The sequence below is a fragment of the Harpia harpyja genome, chromosome 12, assembly GCF_026419915.1.
Source record: "Harpia harpyja isolate bHarHar1 chromosome 12, bHarHar1 primary haplotype, whole genome shotgun sequence".
NCBI classification, from domain to species: Eukaryota; Metazoa; Chordata; class Aves; order Accipitriformes; family Accipitridae; genus Harpia; species Harpia harpyja.
Genome location: NC_068951.1, coordinates 31074176 through 31099441, shown reverse-complemented (window position 1 = coordinate 31099441; position 25266 = coordinate 31074176). Strand labels below are relative to the sequence as shown.

General features: G+C 44.5%; 1 protein-coding gene across 2 annotated transcripts in view; it reads right to left on the bottom strand.

The window, feature by feature from the left end:
* The window catches only part of MB21D2 (Mab-21 domain containing 2), a 61654-nt gene extending 41668 nt beyond the window's left edge, over positions 1-19986 (bottom strand). The window contains exon 1 of one of the 2 annotated variants that reach the window (XM_052804365.1): positions 19763-19986. In XM_052804365.1, coding sequence (XP_052660325.1) covers positions 19763-19973 — 211 coding nt within the window. In that variant the 5' untranslated portion in view covers positions 19974-19986. The remainder of the gene's footprint in view (positions 1-19762) is intronic. The other variant, XM_052804366.1, reaches the window with a different exon arrangement.
* Between the last annotated feature and the right edge of the window lie 5280 nt (positions 19987-25266).

Genomic DNA, 25266 nt, shown 5'->3' with positions numbered 1-25266 from the left:
CTGGGAGACTGCCAAGTGTGACTGCAAAGGAAAAATAGGTGAGCTAATCACATTCCTATTTATGAAAACAGAATTTCCTCCCATCTCAGCAGAAGGTGGAAGGAAATATACTTGGCCAAGAAGACCCCAGTGATCTCTATGCTGACGGTAGTTGACAATAAAGGAACACTTGGAATGGGAGCAGCAGTGTGCAATTTGGACACAGGCTGTATGTAAGCACCTCCACATATTAACCAAGCCTATTGCAATCGCATTTCTGTATTCCTTTCATGCTCCCGGGCTGGCAGCACCCAGTTCTGGACACATCTCCAGTGCCTCCTTGGCCTCATGGCACAAGACCTCTGTGTGCACCACTCATCCCATCACTCTGTTAGACCTTTGCTAACTCAAAAGGAACTGTACCTGACATGGCTGCAGTTACAGACATAGATGGCAGAGCCAGCCCAGCATTTCTATCAAGTTATTCCTTTTCTCAACTCAACAGCCAGTTGAGAGTTCTGGAAGATGTTTTGGCACCAGATTTAGCTGAATCATCTAGTAATATAAGCCACATCTGTTCCACGCACGTGATCTGGAAAGCATCTTTTCTTTAGCAATTTCACAGGAGGAGAAGGTAAAATTGATAGCAGCTTGGCTTGTGGCCTTGAGCGCGCAGCAGACCAAGGGAATCAGCTCTTCTAGTCCAGACTGCAAAAGGGAAATCAATCCAGTTTGTTCTCTGTAACTCACTAAACCAGCTCAATTATTGCCAGAGACAGTGAGCAAACCCCTGCCAAGCTCCTCAACAGGGGAACTTCCAGAAACAAGACAAACCCTGAAAGACGATCAGCAGGGATTTTTGCTGAGATGCAAAGAGGAGCAATCAAAAAAACGAGCAACTGCAACCAGTGCAATCAGTGGTTAAAACAACCCAATGAAAGTGAAAGTTAACAAAGTAGCAGAAGGCACAGGACTACTTGAAATGCTTCTGCTACTTATATCCTAAAGACATCTTCAAAGCAAAGATTGCGGTTTTCCATTAATCTCCGCACAGACTTGAGTACTATAGGGCTCTGTCACCAACCAAGAACTCCTAGAGGTACTAGCAATATAAACCAAAAGCCTCTGTTTCAACATGACATGCTAGTTTAAGTATTACTGCCAACCATTAACCTGACACTTGTGGGATGGCTTTGCTGGATGTGTATCAGATGAAACAGTACTGCTGGCTCATTCCCTGCGAAGACCTCATCAGACAGTGTGGGTGCCTCTCTGGCCACAGCACCAGGAGCTACATGAAGATGTCTGTCAGCAGAACATTCTTCTGGGGCAGAAATCTTGGGTAGCAAAGCCAGCTATCATGTTGCCTCATTTTTGAAGCCTGACATTTGGAAATCTGGCATGTACAACCTCATCCGTGGTAATCCTAAGACGCATGCATCTCCTGACATCCAGAAGAAAAGACTAAGAGATGGAGGAATCCGAGCTCCTTGCAGAGTGCTCAGTACCACCAGGCACAGTACACCATTTCAGATCAGTGATTGAGCTCTCAGCTCTTCAAAAGGCTGATTAAAACTCCTTGCTGCACTGGGACAGAAAGAAAAACAAAGAAAAAAGAGAGAGATTTAATAACTTTGCTCACTCACACTCCTCCTTAAAGAAAAGCTGCAAAGAGTTAAGCAGGCACTGACCATAGCTTAAGTTTTGTCCTCATCAACCTTGGCCACATGCTTTCAATACCAATGAAGCCAAGAGTTAGAAGAAAAATAAAGTGAGAACAGGCAGATAAGGGGATTTCACAATGATCCAAGCCAAGCACTGCTGTCTTATGCTGTCCTTGAAAAGGGAAGTGAGAGATCTTTTCAGTGCGTGCACTGGAAGTACAAAAGTGATATGTCTAGGGGCATTTTGGGTTGCAAAGGCCACATTATGACTTGAATAATAAAAAATTCCTCCTTCCTTTTCTCTTGGGCACTAAAAACAACTAAGCAAACTTGCAAAAAAGAGTCAAACCTTCCATTTGCTTTCCTTCTCCCTCCTCAACCACCATTTTGGTGTCTCCTAGATCTAGTCTTCCCTCAAGGAAAGCTAGCACAAAGAAGAGGGGTTTTTTTACTTATATAGTGCTAAGGTATAGACAAAACTGAGCCAGTCTGGACAGGAAACAAAATGTGCTATAAACTGCTGTGGACCAAGTGATCAAAATTATTTCAAGAATGGTCTTAAAAACAAAATGGGGGGTGGGGAAGAGCAAACACCTTTCTAGGCAATTAGAAGGACATACAACAATTGGTTTCAGAGTTAAGCTGCAAATGAGAATCTCTAGTACCATCTTCAAGCTCAGTTCAAGGTGGCAAAGTTTCACATTAAGAAGATTCTGGTGACTTGGTCAGGCCCTCTGTTGTGTGCATCTGTCTTCCCAACTCTTCACTGTCATGTGCAGAGAGTTCAGTTTGTCTCCCTATTTTGAAAAGTGCACTTTAAAAATCTACAAACCTGTCAAGAAATGCAGGAACCATTGCTCCATTTACTATGGATCTTCCCTAGGAAGAACCTTGTATAAATCAAGATGCTGGGTACAGAAAAAGCTGAATCAAATATTGAAGAAACACTGTACATTACACTGATTTAGAAGAGGAAAAATTCCAATCCCGTCCTCAAAGACTACAGTGGAAAGAACTGCATCAGAACATGTGTGAAAGGAGACAAACGCTTTTCTGTTACAAATCGGAGCGAAACCTAAAGCACTGGAAAACCCTGAACTCCCTCCTTGTTTCCAAATAAATCTTCCTCTTTTGAATGTCTACCGTTGTTAGTTCAAGATTCTTCATATAATGGAAGGGGCTAGAAACTAATTTTATTTTTTTCTTAAAAAAGTAAAAATAAAAATAAACCTCCCCAAAAGCCTCCAAGCTTACCTCCCTCCAGTAATTAGGAATTTGTACAAAGTGTCCTTGACCTGAAAAAAATCACAGTTTAGAAGAATGCTACACAGCAACAAAGAAAAGGTGGACAAAAAACAGCCTATATGCACCTTATATGCCTTATGATACAGCGCCACATACATACCATGAATCACAGTCAGGCAAATGTTTTCATAACTTGGCTTGTATATTCGTATCCAACCAGCGTGCACCAATTAGCTATCCTTTCCAAACAGCTAAATACAATAGTTATTTATATGTAGAGACATTTCGTTTCAAAATAGCCCAAATGCAAAATTTGCAACATTGAAGCGAAGCAACAAGATGTCAGTTTGCAAGTAATCCTGCTGGCCTAGGAGATCAGCATTCCTGAATTATTATCATTTTATTATTAGAAAGAAAAGAGCTTTGCTTTTACAGAAAACAATCACCATGCAGTTTGGACAGAAAGCAATCACACCTCCAGATGGATGGAGAAAAAGAGGGAGGGAGGATGGGAGAGAGGGCAAAGCTTGAGTGCAAACCCAACCCTGCCCATGAAATGGAAACAACTGGTGCATTTTCACCATAGGCTGGGGCTGGACAAGTAAATATGCAACTCCTTGGTCTGTGCAGACAGATGCAACCACGGAAGATGAAGCTCTCCCTGTGTGGCAGAATACGCTTGCTGTGTGTCAGTCTGGTGGCTCTGTGGGGTATAAATGCACTTCAGGTGTTCACAGCACTTCACTACCAAAGCAGACTGTAGTCTGGGTTAGCACTGTGTGTGTACCTCATTTAGGAGCACTTCTGGCAATTTACAGGTAAGGAAAATGTGGGTGCTGGGAAAAAAAGGTCATAAAAACCCAAGACTATTTAAATATAAAATAAAATGCAGCGAAGTGCACTCTGTGGTCACAGTAAGTCTCTTAGGAATCATGAGACACTTCTGACAGATCACTGGTAAGCACATACTATCTCTCCCTCCCTTAGACAGCTAACAGGATCCAGCCCTTCCCACCACTTAAAATTCAATACTGTAAGAGACTGCCGACTCCTCTGTACATCGGAAGCAATGGGGGAAGTGAACAAAGCTGCTTTACTTTCCTCTAATCTTTCTCCCTTGTGTGCCTGCACCAGATGGTGCCGAGCTGCAGGTTGGAGGGAGATAATAAACCCAGAGGAAAATAAATGGTAATATTAGGTTATAAAACAGCTGACCTTCAAATATGACGTCAGCTCCTGTTTAATTGATGGGACAGGTCCAGACAGACAGACGTACGCACACTGGGATGTCCATATTCAGCACCTTCCTTTCTAATATAGGAAGAAGCCATACGGCAGCGCCGTTAAAACGGTCTGTTCAAACTTTACAGGTGTGAGAATAAGCACAGAAAAAGTCAGAGCCTCCACTCATCTTGAGACAGGCAGACCCACTCAGGTGAAGCATTCTTGCTGAAAGTGGTTTTGCTTAAAACCCTGGTCCAGTATCACCAGTCTCTACTGATGATAGCCTGCCTCTCCCACTGTAAGCAAAGTGAAATAACCCCAGACTGAGAGTATCCAGAAGAGGAAATTTATCACATACAAGACGGCCTTAAGCTCCTGGCTACTCTGGTCCGGAGCTTTGCTTCTATCTGCCATCATTGCAAACACTGCTATGAGCAGTGGTTTTAAACACTGCGTTGAGGACTGGGGTTATCCTGCTTCAGTCAAGCACAAGCCCTGGAAAACTCTGCCACAGCATACTGTAAAATTTTGCAGCCTTTTTTGATATGCTGATCTCAAACATCTCCCACCAGCCTAGTCTTGGATGACTATTTTGTATGATGTCCAGCTTTGGAATAAAGAAAGCAAAATATACTAAATAGTACTCCTGCTGATGAAAAGGAAAGTCCTGTGCCAGGCTACTGTGTGGAAGATGAAGCAGTGTGAAATGCATAGGCCTGAGAGTGGGAAGCCCCGGGTGGCTCTCTGCCTCCTCTGCAAACACATGCAACACAGAAGGCGACATCTCCCTCTCTTGGCAAGGAAGTCATCTCCTGCCCACCTGCCACAGCTGTCTCTGCAAGTAGCTGAAATGGGCTTTAAGACTATTAAGTGGTTTGAGAAACATTGGATTCTGTTTTAGTGCTTTTAGTGCTCTCCAGGCAAAGGTGACAGAAAACAGCCTCAGCTAGAAGAGTGTGCATCTCATGTCATACTCAAGGAAGCAGCCTGCACTGTACACTGAGTCATAGGACTTCATGGCTATGTTTCGCCTGTCTCAAGGGAAATCTATACATAGGCTGCCAGCAGCAAGGGACAAAGCCACACCGAGTGACAACACTGAACAGTTCAGTATTTATTAAATATGTACAAAAATGAAATAGCTTGCTGTAAGCAGCTCAGTGCTGAAACACTGAAATTCAGTTTTCTTGCTGCTTCAAAGATGCTTCAATCGGGGAGGAACAAAGCCAAGAGCAGAGCCACTCAATCACTCTGTCCCAGTGGAGTGTCTGCACCCAGACACCAATACAAATGTCTCTCGTTCACATCGCAGCCATATCAGGTCTGCCTGGCTCTGCTCTCTAGAGCCAGACAGATGCCTGGACGTTGGCCAGCATACAGGTCCCTCACCAAACTACTGCTTCCTTGTCCTGTGAACAGCCCTGTAACTTGTTGTTGTCCTTCTCGGAAACCAAAGGTTGCTGGCAGGGGAAATGCCTTCCCAAGAACTCAGAAATTTTGCACAGAGCTTGGAACTGGGACAGCAGTGATTTAACATCTACCATTAAAAGCAGTTTAAAATTTAATGGCCAGAGCATAATAAATTCTATCTAGACATTTTCAGCTTGCAAGCCAGGCCATCAGCAGGGCAGAAATAGATTTGCTGCAAGGTGACCAGGAACGATTTCAAGTGTATTTTGTAGAGAACACAAGCCCTGGATTGTCTCAAACCACATCTTTGTCCAGCACCTAGATGAGAAGACACGGGGTCAGGAAAGGAGGTACTCAAGCAACCAACATTTGCCAGTTAAAATAGATGGGACCAAGAAATGAGGAATAAGGCAGAACAATGCTCACCTGTAGTGCAAAACTGGAGCATTATCCTCCTTGGTGCAGAACAGAATAGCAACAACCCTAAAAATAACCTTACATTTTCCTCCAGAATCACATTGGGTTCTCATTTGGGTCTGGGTTGCTTCTAAGACTGCACTTAGAACCTCAAATAGCTTGAATCACTGCCTAGTTATCAAGTGTGGCACAGAACACCTGCATGTGTAGGAACTCCGTGCAAACAGAGTTTGGATGGAATGCCAAGATGCACTGTTGGGATCTTTCAGAGATGTTGGTCACATGGTTGTTCTGCCATGCTGAGGACACAAATTGCTTTGCCTTCCTTTGTCAGCAGGTTTTCAAAGCAAACAGGAGGACCTTTTACCATCTACCAGAAGCAGAGACAGGGGCGAAGGAGTGCATTCCTTCACCCTTTGTTACCATACCTGCTACAAAACAAACCCACAGACTCAAGCTGCCTTGCTGTGTGAGACACACACACAGCAAAGAAACACAGGACACAGAGCTGTGGACAAAGCAAAGCAGGCAGTGGGGCCTGTATGACCAGCTTAGTTCCTACCTTCCTCCCATATGGGTCAATAGCAGACCTCCCACGTCCTCCGACAGGAGCAATTCAAGTAGCCAGAGGCTAAAGATGGGGTTGCTTCAGCACGGAGAGGACATAAAAAGAGAGAGGTTTGCATCAGTGATACCAGCTCCATCCTCCCACAGACTTTCTCCTCTTACCTCCTTAGATCAATTGCCCCTGTAATTTGGGGCAATACGCCACTAACTACAGCCTCGTCGATATCCCAGTCACTAAAGTTTTAATACCTTAAAAACAAAGGGATTAGGAGAGGCGATGGTGAAGGGAGAGGAGTGAAGCTGTGCTGTGCCACGGAAGGGAAGAGGCCTCTGTCCAGCTCTTTGATGTTGGCTCCTGCTGTTCTAATGGAAACTTACCCGGGAAAATAAATCTTTAGTTACAGAATGTTGCAAACAACCACAATGGGGCTTTACCGTGGCAACACCAACCTCACTGCAGCTTCTAAAGCTCTTGGTTGAACAGAGGGTGAGCAGCAGCAACCCCACACGGTGCTGAAGTCCACATTCCTAAAATTCCCCACCGAATGCAGGCATGCTCAGAGAAGGCGGCTTAGTGGCTGAGGGGTTATTAGCTGAGAGTTCAGGTTCAGATGTGCCATGGGACAGAGGTCAGGGCATGGATATGGTTCCTTGTCTCTCCTGGACTTTCATTTGAAAATCTTCAAGCATTCTCAGCATAGCACCCTCAGCGTCCTCTCTCCACCCACTATTGCAGAAAGAAGTTTTTGCTTATGTTCCTCCAGTCGTTACAGCCTGAGTAAGTGCTGTAAGGTGTCTGGGGCCAGAGTGCAGGAGATCCACACTGCACCAGCCTCCTGGGAGGTCTCATGAAAACAGCAGCAAGCAGCTTCCACCCTACCCCCCTGATAACCACTACATCAGCATGAGGGAGGAGGATAGCATTAATGCAGCAGGAATCAACAAGCCTGCTTGTTTCTTATTCCAAAGCAAAGACAAAGATGGGGTTTGTTCAGCTAGGCAGTACAGCCAAGCCTTGCAAGGAAGGCAGGAAAAAATGTGGGTATTTTTGATTTCGGTTTGGACTGAGTCCCTTGAAACAGGATGGGCATAAGAGTATTTTATAAAGAAAAGTAAAAAATTGGAAATGCAGAAGAAAAATACTTGTAAGTGCTCTACACCTGTCCAGCAACACTGCTCCTCTGGAGACAAAGGAGACTGGGAGGAGGGGACAAAAGAGGGGAAAAAAAATCCAATGCTTCAAGCTTATTTTATCCTAACTTCAGAACAGGAAGGAGTCACTAAACCTTTCCAAGTTTTACAGCAGAAGAGAAATGGAAACAAACATTTGATTTTGGGGTATATTTTAGAAAAAATATGGCACACTAATACTAAAAAAGCAGAGGTGAAAGGTAGCAGGGAAGTCTGGACATAAAACAACAAAATGTAAGAGTGAAAGAAGGTCCCTGAATTCCCTAGGCTTCCAGCATAGGAAAACATATAGCAATGGAAGAAAATGAACTGTGAAGGTAGAGATTTAATTCCTATTATTTGGTAGAAGTTCTCTGACAAATCAGTTTGCTAGTCAAATCACACAATCCTTTTTTTTAAGCTATTAATTTGCAGTGTTTAATAGGAACATTTTCGGCCTTAGACTCTGAGCTGTATTTGGCAGCTACGGTGCTAATAATAAACTTTAAAATGTCTTGCTCCTTCAGCTGACCAGCTCCCTTAAAATGTCTTGTAGCAGAAGCCGACGTGCTGTTTGACCAGGAAATTAGTTGTCTTGGAGACATCTTCACATACAACAGCAGCTCAGTCAGTCACTTTGAGTGACGCCACCTAGCAATCTGCACATTAACTTCAAACAGAAAATGAGGATATCAAAGCCACTGAAAGAGAAATCATCACCTGCAAGAAACATTCTCGTCTTCTCCCATGCACTGTTAGCTGAAGGGAAAGCTATAGCAAGATGAGAGTTTTGATCTCAGAATGCACTGCTATCTCCCTGCGTAATTAGGTCACTAAGAGGCTAATGGTGTTCCTGTTCATACAACCATTTATATGAAAATTATAATCTGCTGTTCTTTCAGAATCAGTTTGAGGTCAAACCTGCAGGCATCACTTCTAAAAAAGAAAGTTACCAAAAGGTTAGACAAAGAGGCAATCCAGAAGTGCCACCACCTAGTGATAACTAAACCTCATGGATTAGAAAGACGGTTATAGCTACAAAGTATGCGGGCAGTTCTACAGCACCAGGCATCAGTTTACAAAGACCACCAAATAGTTATTTCCAAGGTAAACCACTCAATCCAGGTTATGTGACCTGATAAAAAAAGATGCTTATGCTAGTCACCCTAATGGAATGCTAAAAAGAGATGCTCTTCTCACAAATGAAAAGTAGAACCAATCCTGCCCAGCTCAAAGATACAGAGAGAGATGCATCAAACTCCCTCTCACCAGCTTTACACACATACACAAAATGTCAAGGCAGAAAGTGAGTCAAATGCCAGACAAATTAAATACATGCCAATGCATGTATTGCTCCATGTTTGGGATTCAGCATTATGAACAATAGGACATAATGTCTGTAATTGCCCTCAAAACACATCTCTTGCCTGGCAATAGGCCTTCTGTTGGCCTTTCTTCTGCCCCAAAAGACAGATTGGTGCTCTAGCAGGTGCTGGATCTAGTGAGACGTGGACCAAAGCCGTCCACCAAGCATCCTTAATTCTCTTCAGCACATGGTCTCACGATCCAGTATAGTCAGAACTGACAGATGTTTATTCTCCTCCTGAGCTTGAGGTCCACTGGAGATGTTGTTCCTCCAAGGCACCTTATGCAAGCACAGAAAGATGCACTTAATGCATCAACATCTTTGCTAACTCAATAGCTTCTGAAACCACAAATCTGTTAACTGTGGGTCTGCATATTTGCAGCACAAAATGTACAGGCAAGTCTCCTGCATAATTTTCTTAGTAGTACCACATACCACTTGGGAGTAGTCCAATTCCTGTGCAAACAGGGGTACATGCAAAGGCTTAAAAACTTCAGGAAGGTAGACCCTGTCCCTGTATAGAACATTGCTGCCAACAGCTCCTGTTAAGGGGGAAAAAAAAAGCTTGGTCCAGCTGTAACCAAAGGTTCCCCTGGGCAGCAAGAAGAGTAGCTTTGCTCACAGAATATTTGCATCTCAGCTGAATTAGTTAATGTGTGTTGAACACTCTGAAAATCGTGAAGTGGTATATAAACGCTAAGGATTGTTATTTATTATTGTCTTGGTGCACAACAGCGGAAACTAGCGCCATTTACAGACGCGAATTAAGAACAACAGGAGGTCTATCAACATGCTGTGGGTCTGGGGATTTTGTTCATTTGTCTCCCTCGATCCTGTCTCACTCAGACAGAAACCTCTTCCATAGGGCTCCTACAATCCTCGCCGAGCAGGGCTGGCCTCAGCCCAGTGAAGCCTGTCACAGTCGAACAGCTCTGCTGGGAAGGGATGAAACTTCCACCTGCAAACCTTGGTTATATCACTTCTCAACAGCGCTCTTCTACACTCCAAAGCACTGTCATCACTGCCCTTGAAAAGCAAATCTCTTTCACCGAAATTATTTGTCTGGGGCAAAGTAAGACAGAACATAAACAAATTAAAGGCATGTACACATTTCAAGGTAAAGAAAGGGTTACTTTAAAGAATTTGAGAACTCAGAGTGACATACACTAGCACAATAGAGTGATTCATATACACAAGCGATGTCTTACAAGACTGGTCTCAGCGTAAGAGCAGATTTTTAGACACCGATTTCTTTACCTGCATTGTTAAGAAGCAGCTTAGATAAAAAGATGATTCTAAACCTCCTGTCTGTGGCTTGGGTGAAGGAGTGAGAGGGATTGTCTAGTTTTTAAATTAACTCAGGAGTGCCCTGTGTTCCCAGAATCAGAATTTAGGTTTAAGAAGATCAAATAACTTTTTTTTTAACTTTGATTTTCCAGACTAACTTGTAACTTAACTCTGCAGCTCTGATAATGTGCAAATAGCTTTGCTAAGTGATTATATGGCACATATGAATCCCTCCTGAACATAATTAAAATAACTGCACAGACATAGTCATTCTTTGATAATACAAGCCTGTGTCAAAGTGGTTATTTTCAGTATAACATTGCTGCCTAGACTGCATGCTTTGCACATTCACAAAATTCACAGGATATTGGGAAGAACTGTGGGTACCGGGTCAAGCTTTTACAGACAACTTAGCACATAAAGCAAGCCTCTGACATACTCAGTCAAATTGTAATAGATCATTTTTCTCAATAATGCACCTAGGTGTGCACTACAGCTTTCACATTGGAAAAAAAACCGAGCATTTAATTCAGAAGGTACAGCTTGTTCAGAGACATGCTGCACTTGCAGAGAGACTTGCATTCCTCTTATTTTCCTCAAGTTACTGATTGCTTAGCACACGGTTGCCCTACTGTCTATGAAATACAGACACTTCAGCAACTCAAGCTTTGAGGGCCTAATATCAAGGGGCCAATATCAATACTTGATCTGCCATTCAGCACACTGTATGCAACTTTCAAAAGGCAAATTTCAGAGACAGAAGGCAACAGAGCCCCTGAAGTGTTGTTACAGTGACATTCCCTCCTCTATTTGCAGAGCTGCAAATTGTTTTATGAATACCATTCAACCAAAAGTTTAAAATAAACAGCAATTCACTGTCCGTGCTGCAACAGAGGCAGGCTCTGCTGGTTGTATCACAAGGACTAGCCACTGGAGAGTAGCTGCACAGCTATCCCTGTGTACAGATCTGCATCCATACCCAGGCTTCGGAATCATATATAACAAAGAGCAGTGGGTTTAGGCACCTCTGAATCAATATAACCACACTACTCTGAAAGCTGGCAAAGGAAGTGTATTTAAAAGGAGATTAGGGTATTTCCCCCCTCCTCCCAGGACAAGCCTTATTTTATTTGAATGCAGTCAGTTAGCTCCTTTGTTTGCACTCAACTCCAGATTCCTCAGTGCACCAGGCAATCCTATACAATCACATTCAAGAGTGGCAATGTACAAAAAAAGTTTACACGAATTGGTCGCAAAGTACCTACAAGAGCTTGCAAGCTCCTGCAAAATGCCCTCTAGAACAGGTTCCTGTCGCACTGAGCTAGGGACAGAGATTAGAGTTATCAGCTTTGACACTCAGCAGGAATGTGTCACAAAGGATTAAATCATTGTATCATGAAGTGTCAGCAAACGCAGCTTTCCTGCCGTTCTACCACTAAGTTATACATTAATTAGTGAGGTACAAAACAAACATGAAATATCTCCAAGCATCTGCCCCTGGATCAGGCCCAGCCAGAGCTATTAGCACAGGATTCATTTCCAAGAGAAGTCACCCAAAGCATCACCAGCTCTTCAAGAGATCCATTAAAATGCAAAGAGTAGAAGTGCTGAAGGGAAAAGCACAGAAGCTAATTGCAATGTTTGTCTTTGCATTTTTGATAGCTGTTTAATACAACTCCTTCCTCACAACCTCAGCACCTGATTTTCTAAACAAGATCATATATGCACCACTGACTGAAAACATCCTTCCCTAACAGAGGTGTGGAACAGTGTCAAAAGATCCTACAACATCAACAGGAGAGTTGAGGTAAGACATTTTAGAACAGAAAAAGCACATGGCCTAACAGACTATGCAGTAAAGCAAGAACTTTGCTATTTCTAGATGCAACTGCAAGTGTTCCCCAGCTGCTCAGCACTTCTGGACCAAATCATTTATGAACTCTCACTCCACCAGTGGGTGGAAGAAATTCCACATGGTCTGACTGCAAGCCACAGTAGAGAAGATCTAAGCAGACCAACAACATCCCACACATAAATCTCTACTTTTCATCTAAATCATGACCTTAGAAGGCATCATTGGACAAAAAAAAAAAAAAAAAATCTCTGCCAATTCCTTATGGCTATCCCAGCAGGATTTCTAGCTTCTGCCATGTCTTGTATTTTGCTTTCTGTCCCCAGCTGCTGCCTTCTACTGCTTGGCATTGCCTTACTCTGCCAAATTACATCAGCATGCAGACTGTGGCCAGGGTGCATTCTTTAAACTAATTTGTCCCAGTTTTGCTTTGGGATCCCTTCAGTATAAAATAAGATTACTTGCTAGAACTGCCTAACTGGGTCAGGTTGTAATCTCTCTCTCAGAGGCTCGAAGCCACTAGATCAACACCCAATGACAAAGCAACTATTTGCCTTCACTATTTAAGTAACTTCTGAGGCTAGGCTCTCAAAAACAGACTTCCTTTTCTAGCTTCAGACTCAGAGGGTTGCATGGTTAAACCATCCTATCATGAAGAACAGCAACACCACAATATTCCACTATTCTGGTACCATCCCACCTTTCACAGATTGCTGAAGCACAGGAGATGAGGAAGGCTTCTGGTAGTACCGAGGTCCCACTACATATCATTATATTCAGAAACCTGCGCAGGTCTGTGTAAATTTGGGGGCAGCTCAGAATGGAGCATAGGTCTAGGGTGTCCTGACTCAGTGTTTTACCTGCAGAGTGATTTTCTTAGGGTGAAATGGATGCCACCCACCTCCTGTTCTACAAGCTGAAGCCACCCAGTGCTGTGCAACTTCTGCCCACAGGCCTAAACATGAGTGGGTAGAAGTAGTTACCACTGCTGCTTCAAAGACAGGGATATTATGAACCTTAAAGTAATTAATCACCCCACTCAGTGATATGCAAATTATACTTTCGACACCAGCAGGCTCGTAACAAAATGCATTAACAATCTTCTAATTAAATGCTTTAAATTAGATTAAAATCATACTGTCTGACAGGTGAAATATAATGCATTAACAGGATTGTTGTAACTTCCTTAGCATCAAGTGTTTATTAAAAGCTCAAAAGTCAAACATGTTGGGGAGAAGGGAACCTATCTTCCTTAAACTGAATGCTACAGCACATGTTGATTCCCTTACAACCAGAAAGTCACTGAAACAGTGCTTTGAAAGAACTGCAGAAAGTTTATCTAAGGCAGAAATATATGATTCGGGGACCTGTCAGGTTGGCTGAAGTACCATGCGCAGACTGATCCACTCAGTCCAGGACAATTGCTATTTGCAGTAAAAGGGAATGCAACAGAATGGTAGAAATGAAAGCAAACAGTGGAGTTCTCTTTACTAAAGGAAGCAAAATCCATAGCAGCATCTGTCAATTGGAACATCAGCTGCTGCTCAAAGATTTATTTTTTAATGTCTCATAAGCTGCCTTCCAGTTGCATTAGCAAAACAAGAAGCCAACCCTCATATTTTTGTTAGTCAGATAGTAAGACCGGTTTGTGCTAACGGAAGTCATAAACCTTCACTGGATATAAAATCCATAGTTAGGATGGGGAACATATGAAGTATGGTTGCAAGTTCCAATAAAGCTACAGTTCAGTCTCCTAAACTCACATCACACTACTAGTGATCAGAACAAGACTTGGGCAAATAACTTGAGATATCCACCTAGAGGTCATTTTTCAGCGCTCTCACCCTTGCTCCTATGCAGGCACACTCCTCTTTTCTCAATAAAGGACGCTCTGTGAGTACAACATCCGAGGGACAAAGCAGAGCCTCTACCTGCAGCTGCCACCACAGGGTCTCACACAGACATGCCTGGAGGTGCAGTTGTCAACTCAACCACTGTTCACAGTGTCATGCTGAAGCAGCCCTTGCAACTGAAGCCCCCTTGACTGGAGGTGAGAGCTAATCTCTTGGCCTTAACAACATTTCTTCCTGGCACTTTCTCACCTAACCAATCTTGCAGAGTCAGCTAGCGTCTGGCTGGGACAGAGAAGGGAACACAGGGAAGGGTTTCAGAGATGTGCCTGGGAAAACCATCTTTGCAGCAAAAGGACGGGGATGTGCACAGGAGCAAGAGTGTACATGTCAAGGCCCAAGAAAAGATGCAAAAGTTTTAGCTGTACAGGAGGTGGTCAAAGCCAACAGGAACCTGGCATTTGTCAAATAAAAATTAAAAAAGACAATCCCAACTATCCAAAAAAATTGCACAGCTTGGAAATACCCTTTAAGAAGTCTGGGCAGGACTATTACATCCTGAGTCTCCTCTAGACTGGACTCTGCCTGTGGGCTGCTCTGGGTCTCCGAGTACACATCCATCTTCTAAATTACCAAAGCTATAATAAAACAGGCCATCCAGCCTTCCTGAGCAATGTTGTATTTGTCTTTAATTTAGCTTCACCTATAAAAATAGTCAGCTGCCTAAAAGAAAGTTGAACAACTGGTTTCTGACTAGAATTGCTCCGAATGTTTTAGCATTCATGCAAAGTCATGTGGAAGAAAAAAGGAAAAGTCAAAAACCCAACAACTCATGTATCCTGGTTACCATCCTCCACTATAATTATAAAATTGCCCTTAAAACATAATTGCATAATTGGGCTTGGCAAGTATTCACCTAAATCTTCTACAAATATTTCCACAGACTGAAGGAACAGGCGGTGAGCCTGCCATGAGAATTTGTGCCCTTAGGACACGTTCCTAGCTATTACACTAAATACTTTGCATCACACCCTAATGTTTCAAAACAGTAGTTGAGCAAGTGAAGTACCAGCATCTTAAAAAAAATTGAGAGATTTTCAAGCTATTTTCACTGCACGCATACACTGAGCAGCAATCCCTTTGAACAAAGAGACAGAGGAGGCTATCGATCCTTTTTAACTAGCTACACAGCAAGAATCCCCAGTCAGATGAAATTGGTTGACTTCAGGTAGCATAACCAAACAAAAGCCACCAATGCCTTGCTAGGGCTACTTTGCCAGCCTAGTACCCCGTCCCTTAAGAAAAAACCAACACAACCCCCCCCAACCTCAAATGCAAATACAGAAACATGTGGCCTGCAGGGAGAGGAGACCCAACAGAAGCCAGAAATGAAACCTGCAATACAGTAAGGTTGTTTTTAACAGCTGTGCATTATGCATTCAGCAGCACAGGGAATGCCAGCAGGGAGCCTTTATTAACATAGGCCTCAGAGTACAGTGAGCTCCTATCATGATTGGCCTCTCTTGAGAAAAGGCGCACACACACAAAAGACTTAACCCTAAAGAGATCGCTCCAATCCTGTTGCTATTTCATCAGCTCCACACCACAACAGAAACCAGGGAATTTCCATGATGTATCATAGACAAACAGGTAACACTTCCAACAATGCCTGAAATCTAATCTACAATAGAAGGTTTCATCAGCAAGTTATGCCAGGTAGGGAAAGGGAGAAAAAATGCCACACAAACCCACACAACAGAGTCACACTACTAATGTTGTTCAGCTACACAGACCTCGGGAACAGGGGAGGACCGCAGAATGCTTCTCTTGTAGAAGATGCTAATAAGAGCAAGCTGTTGTCAGGACACCTGTGCTCTTAGCACAGCAATCTGCACGGCCACTGCACATATTTTAGTGGCCCATCAGTCCAAGAAACAGCTGGAAGCCTTGCTACAGATGCAGAGGCCCAGCAGGGTAACTCACTCCATTTGGGAAGCTGGTATTGGCAGCAGAAATCTTCTGCTGATGCCAGCTCTGCCTCCACTATGAGACTTGTCTCTATCACAAACACTTGCTAGCACACCCAGCTCAGCACCGGGCAGACACCAGAGAAAAGGGAAATGCTCTCAGAATAGGCTCACCATCACTCCTGTATCAGCTGCTGATACAAGCTCTCTAAAGGTCTTGTCAACAGCTCTAAGTTGCAGCTGGCTGCAAATCCTCAAAGTGTGGCCTGTCCTGGTGGGCAGCTCCCACAGAAGTGAGATGCAACCACTGAAGTGACAAAAAGATACACTAGAGGCCTTAAAAATAAAAAAAAGGCCACTTTAGCACCAATTTAAACCAGTCCTTCCCCTGATTTGGCAGGGAGAGGGCAATGAGAGGAAAGAGAATGGCATGAAATGTCCTGAGCATCCCTCTTCTGACTCTACAGAGAAGAAAAAGTCTCATGATAGGAAAGGGAAACAAAATACCAACCTGAAGAGCTTGAAAACTGCTCTAGATGATGGAACGCCAATGTGTGCCTGGAGTGGAGGAAATAGCTCTGTATAGTCTGTATTTATTCATATCACCTTCCTCTTTTCTCTTCTCTCATTAAGAAGTAAAACGCAAGAGTCAGTATCCCTAATAACATGAGCTGGTTTGAGGCAGCAGTAGCACTAAAAATTTCAAGGGGTTATTTAATATGCAATGTTCTAGTTCCCAAGAGCATAATATATGGCTTTTTTAGGCCTAGCACATCTGTGCATTAAAACACTTTTTTTACTTAGGTGCTGAACAGAAAGAGACAGGTAGCATTTATTAAAGAAGTTTCCTAGAAGTACTTGTACTGCAGGAACAATACTCTCTAGGTCAGGTACCCCTAAAAGGTTTTTAATATAAGTGCTATGCACCTCTCATCACAATAGCAGCAAGTGCTTTAAAATCAAAATATCACTGACTGTAATATCACTTGATAAAAATACTCCTTTATCACTCTTTAAGCACAAAAAACCAACCAACCAAAAAAACCAAGATGCAGGGAGAGTAAATAATTAGCTCCTTTCACAACTGGCAGGCAGAGACTTGGTCTCTCCATCACTCCCAGCCAGCCTGCTGCCCAGAACACAAGACTGTCTTTTCTCCACTCTTTTTCTTGATTAATACAGCCCTCCCCTCCTTTGAGGCTCAGTTATACCTGTGTCAAAGAGACGAGTAATTCTCAGGCACAGTTCAGTGTGACTACAGGAAAGTTACCCAGCAAATGCACCAAAAGACACCTGTTGTTTCCGTGCAGGTTGTTAGCAAGACCATATGGTCTTGGTGACTATGAATGGGATGCCCAGGAATTGCCCACATGCAGAAAATACTCACTTCACCCACCAGACAGGTAGGTCATTTGCAGTCCTATTCTAATGCTTGGGCCACAAGACTTTGGACAAAGGCATGACAAGCAGTACCTCTCCCTAATTTTATCATAGCCCAACTCTTGAGATCTCCCAGAGTTCAGTTGCTAATAGCCAGGGCAAGACAACACAGATGAAAAAGAGTTAATATAAACAGAAAGCAAAGATCTGACCTAGAGGGCGAGCCATGCAGAGTACAAACATCTGAGAATCTGCACAAAGTCTCCTCGCCTATCATTCATCCACCAATTACACACCAATGTAATTAAATCAGGAAAGCTACGTTTAATTTTCCTATCATCACCCGAAGAGATAAGAGCTGTACGTATGGGAGGGATCAGGCACAGGGGAAAGAGCTATTTATTAATAAGTTAAATCCTTTTAGATTTAAGAGCCTCTCTGGCTAAGAAGGGTCTGATCCACAAACACAACTTCTGGGTCTAATCCAGACAAATCAGACAACCCACCTTCATTTCTGTACTGGTCCTCAAGTCTCTTTTATTCAGAAACAAGTCTCATTGAAAATTGCCAGGCATAACTTAAACAGAAATACAGCTTTTGTTTAAACCCCGTTCTTAGTCTGTACATTTAAAACTGAAGAATGCTCATCTCCCAGCCATTATATTAACAACGACAGCCACATTAATTTACATGATTTCTAAACAGCCTAAGGCTCCCTGTTTTCATGAGCAGCAAGGCATTAGGGTACATTTGCAGAAATACAAGGCACACTCCAGCCCATTCTTCTGTCTGTCTTCTATTGCCTTCTCCTGCATGAGGCAGGAAGAAATGCTGCGGTCCCTGTCCCCTGCAAAGACTAGTAATGCTTAAACAGGATCTTATAAAGCTTTCTCTACTTGCTAGCCACACACCCAGAACTGCTGCTCTGGCTGTTTTCTCTCCACTCTTCTTTGCTTCATCCGATCCAGCCCTGCTTCCTCAGCCAGTTATTTAAAGCCCCGATTGAAAAATGTATCAGATCATAATAGTGGATGACTTCCACAGGATCAGGTTTTCAATAACAAAAATCCTGCAGGCTTTGATGCAACCATGGCTTCACCACATAATTTTTTTTAAACGGGAAGGGAAAAATATTTATAACAGCAACTATAAATATACATGCTACTGACTTTTCAACTTGTTGTCCTTGTTCTCAAGCTAAATTTAGTCTGCTATATCCTGTTCAGCCCTTGGTGAAAAAGCAATACACACACAAAATTGTGCAAATCCTGCAGCAGGCAATTATACTTATCCAGGTACCTTACAAGATAACCAGCTGGACAGGTAGACTCTCATTTAGTGAGTGTAGGTATGTTCATGGCTATAGAGGAAGTGGTCTGTTACAGTGATTACCCCTCGATACAGAAAATAATTATTATTGCAATAGGATAGCTCTGTGCTTCTGAATGAGAAGTGATGTAGCTTATTCACAGTGTACATGTAGACCATCCACTTGGTTTGTGCCAAATGTGCTTCAAGGGTGTATATACACCTCTGAGCTACAAAGAACCATTCACTGGCCACACCTGCTGTTTACCAATGTTCTTACTTTACATGCAAAAATGTTTGAGATATTGATTCAAACTTGGATGACTGATTTCAAGGTCCAACCTGCATATTAAAGAGCATCCTTTCGTATCCTGGAGGGTCTCATTCACGTGAGTGATTTCTTAGTCAAAACAATGTAAATATTTATCAGGAACTGACTAGCTAGAGAATCACAGTTGTTAGTCATTCCACTGTTAATCTTAAGAAGCCTTAGTCATGCCAGAGCCCAGGTGATTTCTGCAAGGGCCAACACATGTTTCATCCTGGTTTAAGGATCCCTGCCCGCGATTCAAAGTTTCACGCAGATGAGGACTCCCCTGCCACAATCTGACTTGTTCCACTCGCAGCAAGTTTTGCAACCTAAGCAAGAAACGCAGTTCAGAGGATGCTCCTGCACAAGCACCAGCCGGTCCAATAACCAAAATAAGCGGTCCAGGGAAAAAAAAAAAATCTGTGTTTCCTACAGCCTTGATAGTTGGGGGGAAACACAATAAAGGGTCGGGCTCGCGTCGCCTCCAGCCCTGCCGGTTCGGCGTGTTTCTCGGGCACCGGCCAGCCCTGCGACCCAGCCTTTGCTCCGTGCTTCTAAATCCATCGCTGCTAAAGACTGGGTGGATAGGACAGGCAAAAATAGTTTCCTGGGGGTGAGACCCGCCCTGCGGCCGGGGACCCCCGAGCCCGGCGTGCCCGCGGCGCGGGGAAAGGGTCCGCCGGTGCCGCACACCGCCTGGGAGCCCTGCCCCAGGGTCCCCGGTCGGCATCGCCACTGCCCCCGCCCCGCACGCTCCCTGCCCTACCCAGCATGGAGAAGATGAAGTCCTTCGCCGTGTGGATCTCCAGGGCTCGCTGGTCGTCGTACTCCCTCTGGTCGTGTTTGGTGAATTCCTGGATGAGTTTATTCAATTCCTCCACCCTGGCTCCCGATCGGAAATCCAGCTCCGGGAAGGGAGGCTTGCTGTTGGTGCCGGCGGACCCTGCCTTGCTGGCGAGAGGCGCCGCCATCTTCATGCAAAAAAAAAAAAAAAAAAAAAAAAAAAGGGAAAGAACGGGAGAGAGAGAGAGGGGGGAGAGAAAAAAAAAAAAAAAGGAGGGGTTTGCAATGTTGCAATGGAAGAATGCAAGCGGCGCCGCAGCGCAGCGGCAAGCCCGGGCGCGGGGGCTGCCTGCGCGGAGCGGAGCGGGGCCCCGGAGGCGCGGAGCGGCGCCGGCCGCCGCGATCAACAAGCGGCCGCGCTGGCTGAGCCCCCGCCCGCGCCGCGCCCGCCCGCGGCACGGCGGAGCCGCCCGCCGCCGCCGCCGCCGCCGCGCTCGGGGGGGGGGGGGGGGGGGGCGGGCCGGAGCGGAGCGGGGGCCGCCTGCTGCCGGGGCCGGGGGCCGCGGGGGGGGCTTGTTTCTCTGCCGGCGTCACGGCGGGCGGGTGCGGAGGCTGGAGCCAGACCTCTGGCTCGGGATAAAATTGCGCTTTTTTTTTTTTTAAATTTAATTTTAAACTTCAGCAAAAGCCTTGTCCTGCAAGTGGATTAATAACTGCCTGGGAACTCTGCTCCTCCCACATGCTCCCGAGGCATTCTGCGTTTATTCCTTTTTTGCTCCATAAGCCATCCTGAAGATTGTTTTCATATATATATATATATGAAGTAATTTTATCGTATGTCTTAGAAGCAATGACCAAGATAAAGTATCCTCACTGCTGCACTTGAGACCAAGCCTGCCTAGAAGCTCCTGGGAGCTACATAGACAAAGGGTAGGAGGGGAAATGGGATCTCAGAAGACTTGCCTGATGTCAAGCAGCCTGTGGCAAGGAGCCCAGACCTCTGATCTCCATCCATTCCCCCATCGTCAAGACTACATGCTTTTCTTCTGCATGTATTTTTAATGCTTTCTAACTTTTCAACCTGCAGTGTTTTTCTCCCTTTAGACTATCTTCTGTGCATTGTCCCATCATTGCACATTTACCTTAGTGCATCCACTGGAAGAACTGTTTGTCTTCCTGCCCAGGGAGCGTACAAATATATTGTGTTAGCTTTCTACAGGGCATTTCAGATGCTATGGCACTGATGCAAACTGCTTGGATATGTATTATCCTCTCAATATTCTTGGCAGGAAACAAAGCTTTCAGCTCAGTCCCAGACTACGGTAAAATGTGTCTACCAAAATTAGGCATGAGGCGTTCAGGGAAAAAACAGGAAGGTGAAACTAAGCTCAGTATGAAGAGGTTACAGGCTGGTTTCCCTGGTGCATAGTAAACACAGATGATAGTGTTTAGACCTGAGCTCAGGGATGTGGCTTGGTTCCTCTGTGCCACTAGTCTTGATCAGAAATGGGAGTTCAGCACCTCTTGCAGTGGGACCTTATCTGAAACAAGGATGAAAATCAAGGATAGGTTTGGACCCAGTAACAGAAACCACAGCCTATTTCAAGAACAGCTGAAGCCTCTGGCTTTGTCCAGTAACTACTTAGGCAGCTTTTGAGGGCACTGATAATGCTCATTATCCAAGAAATGATGTCCCAAAGGTAAAGGTAGGAGTGCATGTGTCTGCATGCACATGCCCTCTGCTGGGTATACAGGCCCTATTGTGTTCAGATACTGCTCATAGCCGACTCTTACACACATAGACTTCATTCACCGCCTGAGCCGTGGTGATCAGCTGCATTGTCACATGAACCTTTGACCAGCACCATGTCTGACTTTGACCAAGCACCTTTCCTTCATCTCCCTCCCCAGCAAAACCTACAAATAAAAACAATTAACTGATAGCATTAACATAATGCCGGATCTGACTTGCAGAAGAGCAATTAGCAGTGTTCAGTGTTGGTGGCCTGCCCTGCAGGATTAGTTCTGCTAACCCAGCTCAGCCCATGCCCTCCCATGCTAGTCTGCTGCGGTAACTGCTTGTCTGAGCACTCAGGACCTCTTGCCTCCTGCCCCTCTCAGGGTTTGAGAGCCCTGTTGCTATTTCCCTGAAGTGTGTTTTTGCGTGGGGTGACAATCTCATACAGGCGGACAGCTCCCTCTTGTGATAACACCGCTCCCACAGAAGTCACAGTAGCTCCTGAACCCCAAACCACTTCAGAACCTGCTGTTTTGCCCTGTCCACCTCTGAACAACTGTAAGTCCCCTGTGTGCTTGCCATAACCATTTCCAGTTGTGTGGGTATCCTTGTTTCACTTTCGCGTGGTGCAACGTGCTAGCAGCTATGATGTATGCATCACTGGCACCACTTGGCAAAGTAGCTGGACCTTTTGATACCAGCTACGCTTTTCATCGCCAAGCCTCTTGCCTCATCTTTTTCAAGCTGATGTTCTCCACAAGCTTCATGGACTGGGTAGCTTGCTTTCCTAGCTATATCTTATCTGCTGCATCATATTTCAATACTGGGTCTTCCAGTAGTTTCTTCAGAAGCATTTTGTCTCAGATTCCATCTTTCAGTAGGTCTCCAAATGGTCACGCTGACTCTCCACCCACATCAATCACAGACTTACATTATTGTTTTTCTCCCTCTTCATTTAAAATATTTAAATCCCATTCAGTAACAGCTTCATAGCTAACTTTGGTTGCTTGAATTCACTAAACACCTATCGGAAACATAAAGTGCTTCATAAACAGCTAATGCCAGAAGAGATGGAGATTTCAGTTTGATTGCCTTTTTTAATGGCACCTCTGCTTGAAGTTGTAGTAATGTTCATATTTGCAGAAAGTTTTTGTTAGATCAGGGTGTTAACTGCTCCATGCTTCTTGCTCATCTGGAGTTTGTTTTATTCCTGGTACCATGCATTATTCAGAAATTGCTCAGAATCAAATAATATGTGCTTCATTTAGTGTCTAAGCTCAAACCAACACTGTTCACCAAGAGCAGCATCGAGCAAGCAGTTTTAATTTTCTTCAAGAGTCTCTGACAGGTACTGCACCTCTCTGCCCCACCTCAGTGCTAAGAGAAATTCTCCTTCATGAAAAGCAGTTGTACTTGCAAAAGAAGGAGCCTTTTTACCACCTTCTCTGGAAACCTTTGAATGGGCCTTGGTCCCTCAGTAGCAAGTGGGACCTACTGCACTGTCATATGCTTGTTAATAGCCTTGAAACTGCATCAGCTTGCAATTTTACCTCATCACATCAGTGCAATTTAAGATCTCTGAATAAATACACAGTTAATTCAAGTCTTACGTAAATCAAGCACTGGGGATTACTTGAGCAAATAAATGAGAATGAGATTGCAACTATGGTTGGTCAGGAGTTTTTCTACCAAATCTTTTTTCTTTTTGAAATGGAAATCTCTGTGGAAACATTGCAGCATCCTCAAAGCTCCTCCTGTGAGCATTATTTGGGACGTAGGAGGAATCTATGGTCTCTGCCATACTGGGCCCAAGACTTACCAATGAGGACATTCACGTCACTTGGGATAGGGATTGAACAATCTGACTACTAAACTGTTTCTCACCCACACTGGAATCTGTGCCCTCCCTCTCACATGCACTCTTCCTATCTCCCATGTGTTTTCTCTTTCCTTCAAAGTGTCTTCCTTTTTTTCTCCTGCAAAATAGACTCCTCTTCTTTTTCTCCTGCAGAACAGATATCGTCTTTTCTGCTCAGTGCCACTTCCAGCATTTAGAAATAGAACAGGCCACAGAGAAATGGAGCAAAAAAGGAGAAATAACTGTTCTCATTTCTGTAGCATGACCTGAGACCTCAAAATGCTTTTCACACTTGAATAGGCTGTGTCAAAAAACTGCTGGATAACACGTGAGTATTAACACCACCATCCTAAGACTGGCAAAACAGTTCTGCCGCAGCTTTGAAGAGCAATTGGCCTGGGATACCAAGGGAGAAAGACCAGGCAGCCCAGGGCCTGCTGTTCAGTGCATCTCATTTAGGTGCTGCAAACTGGTAGGGGGAATTAACTGGAACGAGATCCAGAAATAAGATGGAGCCTCAGATACATCATTTTAGGATATTTCACTGCAGCTGGTAATTGGACTATGATGCAGAATAAGCTAGATTCATCCCTCATTTCATGGAAATTGTACCCAGATTTTCTGAGGCTAAAAGTAGACTCGAGAAACATCTTCCTTTTCTGTACTTAGCACTGAAGGAGCTGTAGCTCAAAGCTTCATGTGGCAAGGAGCTTCACCAGGAACAAAATTACTGACTGGAAGTGCTCTATTTTTCCAATCTGGTGGCAGCAATTTCTGCTTCATATTATTGCGGTACCTTCTAAGCTGTTCAAGGGTCCTTTGTGCCTTGTGTTGCAGAAATCTGGTCCTGGCCTATAAAACAGGCTGTCTGCACAGATAAGAAGAGTGACACAGAGCAGGAAAGTGAGCCGTGCACAGGGAGGGAGTCACTCAGCGGCAGACCAAGGATCCTGCTGTGCCATCCTCCTCCCTCTCCTTCACTGGCTCTGCACCCACCTCTGCTTTTCCCACTGATAGCTGAATACCAGCCAAGATTTCCCTCCTTTCCCTTTTCTCCTCCCTGCACACTTTCTCTGCGTGGCCTTAATTCCCACATTTGTGACAGTCCCAGGAGGAAGGAGCCCAGAGTAGCACCAAACCTAGTTTCACATTTATCAGGACCTCATTTTCATTAGGCTGCCCTGGTGATATCCTTATGTACTGCAGCTGCTTCGCTGCTCTTCAGGTCTTTCTCTCCCTCCACTAGCAGTCCCTAGTCTGGTTCTGGAGTGAGGCATTTTGGGACTCCCAGACAGGATTGGAATGTCACAGCATGCCATGGCATCACCAAAGCACTCCTTGTGCTTCTCTGCATCAGGGCTTCCCTTCATCCTGGTGCCAGAAACTTTGCCTCTATTTCACACACCCCCAAAAATTTCTTCAAAACAGCAGTTACAGGAAACAGTCTTCAGGCTCCACAAGGCTGGGATCAACAAAGGCTGAGTTTAGTGCAAACTCAGGGCAAAGAGTGTCTTTCAGATGAAGTTTGGACTCATGTTCTTTCCCTGGCTCTGCTATTCAAGTTGTGTGCTTCAAAGGGGCAAGACTTGAAGGAACTGTAGCGAACATAAAGTCACACAGTCCCACCAGAGCACTCCCAGACTCTGGACATCTGGAGCTGGCAAGGAATTGGGCTCCTGCTCTGTACGCAGGGCTCCCCCTTGCCTTCCCCCATTTATAGAGGAAAGCCAGTCCCATTTTGGCCCATGAACCCCATTAATTTCACCACCTGGAGCTGTCTCCGGATGGGGACATGTGTGGTACCAGCTGCAAAATATGCCAGCTAAAGCAGCATGGATTATATTCAACTCTGTCCCCACCAAACACCAAGTGTGTCTCAGCTGTTTCCGGG